Source organism: Brassica oleracea, chromosome C3 (genome assembly GCF_000695525.1).
Source record: "Brassica oleracea var. oleracea cultivar TO1000 chromosome C3, BOL, whole genome shotgun sequence".
Classification (NCBI taxonomy): domain Eukaryota; kingdom Viridiplantae; phylum Streptophyta; class Magnoliopsida; order Brassicales; family Brassicaceae; genus Brassica; species Brassica oleracea.
In genome coordinates, this window is record NC_027750.1 from 38,107,125 (window position 1) to 38,114,725 (window position 7,601).

General features: G+C 34.3%; 1 protein-coding gene across 1 annotated transcript; it reads left to right on the top strand.

Moving 5' to 3' along the window:
* The first annotated feature begins 4,501 nt into the window (after nt 1–4,501).
* Nucleotides 4,502–5,739, top strand: LOC106331677 (protein DCL, chloroplastic). The gene is made up of 2 exons (XM_013770077.1): nt 4,502–4,854; nt 5,279–5,739. Exons 1-2 carry the CDS (start codon nt 4,555–4,557, stop codon nt 5,588–5,590), a joined length of 612 nt encoding a protein of 203 aa, XP_013625531.1. The 5' UTR covers nt 4,502–4,554; the 3' UTR covers nt 5,591–5,739.
* The last annotated feature ends 1,862 nt before the right edge of the window (nt 5,740–7,601 follow it).

A 7,601-nucleotide genomic window follows, 5' to 3' on the forward strand; every position in this document is an offset into this window, starting at 1 on the left:
TTTTAAAGTTGGGTTTGATCTAAACTATTATTTCTAACTATTGATATAATCAGTATAGTTGTTGAACTAATAAAAGTGTTTATTTTATGGCACCTTTTTAGTTTCTCTTATTATTTATGTCTTTTTGTGTATTCTATTTGATATGTTTTCTTTTTATTTTTTAATATCAATACTTATTTTGAATTTCGGGGTAAGAGATACATATTATTTGATTCATAACCCATGTTTTAGAATTTATATTAAATTCATTTTTTGTTTCTTAAACTTGATTATAAGATTATATTTTGATTATGAATTAATTATTGGATGTGGTTATCTATTATTTTTATTTTATTTTATGAATTTAATGATCGAGAAAGAAAAATTTCATTAAGTTACTTCTTATTTTATCTTCTATCTTATTTGGTTTTTGTTTGAATAGACATGAGAAAAACAAAATCTTAAATGAATTATCATATTGTATTTATGAATTTTTTATTTGTTCTGTAACTTGATTTTTTTTTTTTTTTTGAAACAAGTTCTATAACTTGATTATCTTTGTGGATTATATGTAAAATGTAGTTGTAAATCATTTATGCATAAAAAATGACATTTCGTATAAAATTGTTGTTCCATAGCAAATTGTAACGAATCCATTAATTAACATTCAGATTCTTCAGATATTACATACACTTTTGTTTTCTAATAAAACTTGAAACATAGATAGAGAGGGGGAAGTGACAAGTTTACTATATATATATATATATATATATGCAGTGTCTTTTCACCAAGAAACTTCAGCCTCTTTGACATGAAGCCTTTTCTTAGAGGCTTCCAATGCCGTCTGCAACTCTTTTTTCTCCTTTTTTTTCTTGTCTCCATGAGCTCGTGTATCCTTGCCTCCAGCTCACAAGGACACAATCCTTGTTGTTCCTCAAATGGTCCTGAACACATGTATGAACCTAGTTCCTTCTAAATCCTCACTCTTCTCTGAAACCTCATATATACCGTTTCAGGAAAAAAAAAAACAGTTCTGTTAGAGAAGACAATCAAGATTTTAAAGTCAAGTACTTAACCTTGAGCTTGGAATAGTTACCTTCCTGTTTTTGACCAATCAAAAGAAACTCAAACTAAACTTCAAGTTCTGCTTCAAGCTGATCCATTTCTCCTCCAAAAATCTTCTTCCCCTTCCTTACACCCGTAATGTTTAAAAAGCCTTCATGTCTAACAAACAAAGATGTCTCCAGGAACTGTGGGGAGTAATAGTGATCAGTAGAAGATTCTGGGCAATCTACAACGTCACTCGTGGTGTAATACGCGGAGGTTCAGTCCTTGTTGTCCAGAACTTGGAACTTCATAGCCATGTATAGATCAAAGTTTATTGCTTTACCAGAAATACCATCATATTTGACGTGCCAATCTCTGTAAAAAGAGAAACAATGTACATGATAATGTTTTTTACTGAGTGAGTATGTATGTTGTAAACCAGCTTAGCTGCAACCCCAACACATATAATCCGTCCAAGATGGAGATTGTCGAAGGCAACATGCGTACGGAGTCGAGAAAGGAATGGCGATGAACTCGAGAGCAGCAAAGGAAGACGGGAAGAGAGGGAGATTAACGATTAAATAAACAGGCCATGTATTTTATTAAAGAAAAAAAACATATAATAGGAGATCGATTGGTGAATGTTACCATGCCTTGAAACACTGCTGCAGCAGGAACTTTGTTTAGCTTGTTCATCTCACCATCAGAACACAAAAACAGAGCAGAGTTTGTCACACCTGTTAATTCCATCTCAACCCGATACCTTCTCACGCAGAGAAAATTGGTTAGGAGTTGAGGTATTTAAGTTGTATGTTTTGAGCAGATTAAACATACAAAAACAAATATTGCATTATGTTTTACCTTACAACGCGTACATCATTTTCATCAAGACAGCATGTGTTGAATCGCCAATTTCGGAACTTTCACACAAAGACTTCAAGGATTTTGACTGAACTAATAAATCTGTGTGAATCCTCTCCTTACGTATGTATATATACTCATTCAATGAACCCACCAAGGAAATGAAGAGGCGTTGAATCTGAAGTAATGGACGTAGTGGATTGAATCCATAACTGCAAACGTTTCTCAGACGAATCAGTGAGGAGGAGAATCAAAACGTCGAGGGTTTCACATTGACAAAAGAAGTCGATAACATATCAGGTTACGTTGGGCTTGGAGATAAACAACATAAAGCACAATACAAAGAACCCAAAGGAAACTTAAAAATTGGTTTCGCTGCTTCTTTTAGGTGACAGGTGTCCAGTTTTGCTTCATCCTTCTCATGATGTGGCACAAGGAGAAGAGAGAAAAGTCTATTTTATTGTATAAGATATTTCTTCTTGGATGAAACTCAAAGTCTTTTTTGCATCTATTTATCACACGATCTCTCTCTTTGTCTCTTTTTAGATGTTGAATCGTTTTAATTATGGTGATTTACAGGAGACAAGGCTGAGAGCCATAACCATGGACTCCATCAGACAGATCTACCGAGCATCTCTCGGTTTCAGTGACTCTTTCTTGGCTCAACAACAACGGCAGTGAAAATGGCGATTCTTGCTTGGCTCAACGGCGGCGGCTGGAGCGTGGTGAATCGAGAGTGGTTAGGGCTGGATGACGGGTTCGCTTGAAGCTCTGACGGTGCGATGACAAAACTCGAGCTCGGTGGAACACCGAAATCACCGATGGAGACTCGCCGGAGATGAAACCCGGAGACGTCATCTGAATAATATATGTATATATTTTATACTTTGTATTTTATCTCAGTTTTTATAGTCTGAAAATTGTTATTTTAATCTAATTTAGTATGACAATAAACAGTAAGTACTCTCAAGTCTTAAAAATAAATACAAAGCCCAATTGTCAATTTATTTATATGTATTTTCCAACAAATTACACATCAAATTTATATAAAACATAAAATAAATAGTGAAATGGTATAACGTTAAAATTGTGTCATTAAATAAATACTTTAGTTTGTTATTTTTACTGATCAAAATATGCTTCATTTTATTAACAATTATTCTTTGTGATTTTATATTTTATAGAAATAGCAGAAAAAACATATTATCTATGATGCAGTTTACTTAATTTCACTTATTTGCAACAATTTTGAAGTGTAAGCTCCTAAAAGTTCTATAATAAAATGATTTCACATATATCTATTAATACAAAGAAAACCTTGATTCTCTTCTCCTCTTGCCACCTAAGAAAATAGGGTAAGGAGAAACTAACATATATCCCTCAAAACTTTACATTTCATGAATTTGTTTGTGTTATATTTAGGCTTTTCGTTATTGGACTCATCTATTCTATTTCAAAACTTTACTTTCCGTCTACGTTTATACTCTCGAAGAATCCACGGAGAAATAACCCAGAAATCTCTAATCGCTTCATCTACCACAAACCTCCTAATCCACACAAGTCAGGTTTCTACTAGAATTTATGAGATCTATTTCATGAGGCATAAAGCTATCGGTTTTACCAAAAACCTCTGTCGATGCCGTTGCTTTATCTTCCATCATCAAGAGACCGAGAACGATGGAGATGTCACGCCGAAGCCGATTGGTTTTCTCTGCAGTTCCATCCATGTTCTCACCAGTGAATTATTTCTACTTCAGCTTGCTTACAGCCTTAGAAAACGTATGTTACATATTTTACTTCTTCTTTGAGACAATTTGTAAATTTTGTAAGTAAAAGATATTAGTTATAAAATAAAATAAAAAAATATACTTAAGAATATTTCTTTTTAGAGTTAAATATAGAGTAAACCATTGGAGAGAACTCTACTCTATTTTAGAGTAACACTATTTTAGAGTAAAAACTACTCTAAAATAGAGTAAACCATTGAAGATGGTCTAACCAACACAAACCAAACTCAAAATACTTAAACCTTGCAGTCCACTTCTACTTCAGTGTAGAAAACAATTTATATTAGCTAATATTTTTGCTAAAGAAAGTTATAAAAACTGCACTAGCCCTCATAAAGAAAATCAAAGGTCCACAGCGAAAACCAACCTATAAAACTCAATGTTATTTCCGCCAATGCATTCGCTCAACCAGATCACATTCCATTATATGCACAAGATAACCACACTTGATTAAATAATATAGCTCAACTACAAAAACTCAAAAACAATTCAAATAACATGATTTTCATATTAAATCGTCCATCCATCGATTTAAATTTGACACAAACAAACTAACTACAACATCAGTTGCCAACCAACCCTTACAATTAGATTTACATGTTAACAATCATACATTCATAATGAAAAATATAAATATAACACATTCCGCGCGTAGTGCGGACTGACCTAGCGGAATAAATAGAAGGCATTGACAAAGACAAAATATAAAGTCTTCTACGTTACTATTAACTACGGTGAAATTAGAAGTAAAGGAGTAAATAATAAATTCAGAAAATGAAGCGAACCGGTTCGCTTCAATAGAAAACCAATCATGTTGATATAAAGAAGCCGCTTAACCCAGTAGGACCTTAAACCCTAGCAATCGTACGAAAGCTTGACAATGGCGGAGCAACAAGAGATCGTCAATACCGTGTCGGCTGAAGCGAACCCAGACCCGAAAGCAGTGATGGAAGTCGAAGCCGCGGCTCCAAAAGCCGATGAGACGTCTGACAAGCGTGGGAGAGAGCAGACGGAGGAAACAGAGGACGGAGGCGAAACGAAGAAGCAGAAGGTGGGAGAGGAAGAGAAGTCCAACGGTCCGGTGAAGCTGGGTCCGAAGGAGTTTGTTAGCTCTGTGGCGATGTTCGACTACTTTACCAAGTTTATGCACTTTTGGCCAACTGGTCTCGATGTTAACAAGGTATGATGTAACTGTAAAGTTTCAATTTTTATGTATTGGGTTATGCGATTTGTCTAGGAAGAAGATTTATTCAAAGTAGTTAAACTAAAGCTGTTGTTGTTGTTTTGATTATTGCTCAAATGTTATTTGCAAAAGAGTTGAGTTTCTTTATCGGTTATATGATTGTGTTTGTATTTAGAAACTTTGTTTTTGTCTCTTATTATTGTTTGTTTATAATGATTGTAGATGTTGGATTATGTAGTGTGTTTATTTGTTGTTATGCACATCATTATGTTTCATAGTGGGCTTGTGTCTGGACTCTGGAATGATGAAGTCTTAATGTCTTTTGGTGGATAAAAGATTGAAGTGACAGTTGTTGCTGTTTCTTTTGGAGCTTCTAACTAACTTTGTTGGACTGATTTATGTTCTTGACTGTTCATTTCAGTATGAGCAAATGGTCTTGCTAGATCTGATCAAGAAGGGCCATTCTGAGCCTGACAAGAAGATTGGGGGAGGGATCAAAGCCTTCCAAGTTAGAACCCACCCCATGTGGAAAAGCCGGTGCTTCTTTCTTGTTAGGGAAGACGACTCCGCAGACGATTTCAGCTTCAGGAAGTGCGTTGATCAGATCCTCCCCTTGCCTGAAAACATGAAGGCTCCCGGATCTACCGGCAATGGACATGGTGGGGGAGGTCGTGGTGGTGGTGGAAGAAGAGGCGGTCGTGGTGGTGGTAGAGGAGGGAGATTCAGAAGATGAATTTGCTTGATGACTCTTGTTGCCTTGCTATAGAACGAAATTTTGGAGCTTTCATGTTGAGTTCTGTTGCTGAAAAACTTATTAAGTTATGGTCTTGTCGGATGCTAATGTTATTTTATTGGAGAAGAATTGTCGGTTTATATATCACACTACTGAAGTAGTGAAGTAGAAGCAGCAGCATTTTTTTTTTTTTTGGTCAACTAGCAGCAGCTCGTCTCTATGTTCACTACATAGATAGGATATCAACCAAAGTTTACTGGGCTTTCATTGGGCTTCTTATAGTATTCGTTTTCTTACTTCAACATCTCTTCTCCTCCGTAGCTATGTCGTTTTCACAAGTAGTAGTGTGTACTTCTAATTAGATTGTAAAAATCTACCTGATCTAACAAGTAACAAAGTGGTTTACAGGCGATTCGCGGGACCCACAATAGAATCTGACGTGGAAAAGACAGTTTGGTTTAGATCCCGGGGTAAGCTGATTCTAATGTGGCAGAGACCTCAAAAGACATTTTCAGTTATAGGCAATGAGAATGCGGCATCTCACATTATCTGACCTTTATCTTAACGTACAACCTGAAATTCGTTCATACTTTATGGTATTGAATTAGTTTTTTTTTTTTGTTGATAAATATTTTATTAAATTTGGAAAATAAATCTTTCCTATTTTTTTTTTTGGTAACAAATCTTTCCTATTTTTTGTCGTGTTTTACGATAATTGAGCTCTCAGTAAAGAATAGTCCACAAAATATGGATTTGGCATGGTTCGTTTATTTAAACGTTGCGCTTGTATAAATATCCACAAAGATTCAGCTAGCTTTGTTTATATAATCTTTGATAAAATATTCCAACTAAGAAAAGAAACGTATAGTCTTTTTCCAAAAATCAAGTTTATATCGTTTTCAAATGAATGATTTTTTATCTTTATGCGTGCCTATATTAAAAACCTTACACGGATAAACTAAGAAGACAACTCTCGTGTGAGCAGCACCAAAGCCATCCCCCCGATGCTGACATTTACCTACCCAAAAGTTTCTTAACATTTTACATAATTGTTTGTATTTTGGTATGTTATTCCAGTTCATAAATGTGTTTGTATATAATTGTTCATATATTTATTATGTCAAAGTTTTGTGTAGCCAAAAAGGTCTAAAGAGAAATGGCAGAATATCTTTGATTTTGCTAAACGTGTATTGGATATATATAATTTATACTCCATTCAACTTAACCATGCCCGATTGATTTTGGTTGGGGTAGAACCAAAATGTGATTAAGACTTTAATAATTTGCTAAATATTATAATTAAAAATAAAAGAAAACCTTTAGTTGTGTGTGTTTTAAACTAATGGAATAGATTGTGTATTAATACATATAGCATAGATTTGTGACTTCTGAGAGACCAAAAGAAAAGAAAAATATTTCAAACAAATCTACTAATTGAAATGGTTCGTAATGTGTAGCCTTTCTTTACTAGGTTTGGTTTTATGATGACAGCTGAAAAGTAAACACTACAAGAAAACGTGCTCATAACAACGAAGATTTACGACGAAAATATTTCGTCGTAAATTTACATGGTGTTTACAACGCAGTTACGAGGAATCTAACTTTCGTCGTAAACGCCATGTAAATTTACGACGAATAATGTTCGTCGTAAAATCCATGTAAGTTTACGACGAAAGTACGTGAAATGAGAAATACGTCGTAATTATTACATCGACATTACAACGAAACATGTTACCGTTATATTTAGATGAAAACGTGTATTTAATGTGCTTTAACTTACTTAATTTCGTCGTAAAGTCGTTGTAAATATTATGTTAAAACCATATAAAATCCATGTAAAACATTCCTTGTAAAATCGTTGTTATATTTCAACTACCCAACTCGAAAATTTCTCTATATATATGTCATTTCCCACAACACACAAACGAAAAAAAAATCCGAAAAAAAGATTTCAAAAAAAAATCTAAGAAAAAAATGGCCGGTGGCGGTAGTATTTACGAGTTACGGAGTT

Coding starts and splice junctions, on each gene's coding strand:
- LOC106331677 (XM_013770077.1), top strand. CDS start 4,555: ATGGCGGAGCAACAAGAGATCGTCAATACCGTGTCGGCTGAAGCGAAC. Junction 4,855..5,278: donor CTGGTCTCGATGTTAACAAG/GTATGATGTAAC, acceptor TGTTCATTTCAG/TATGAGCAAATGGTCTTGCT.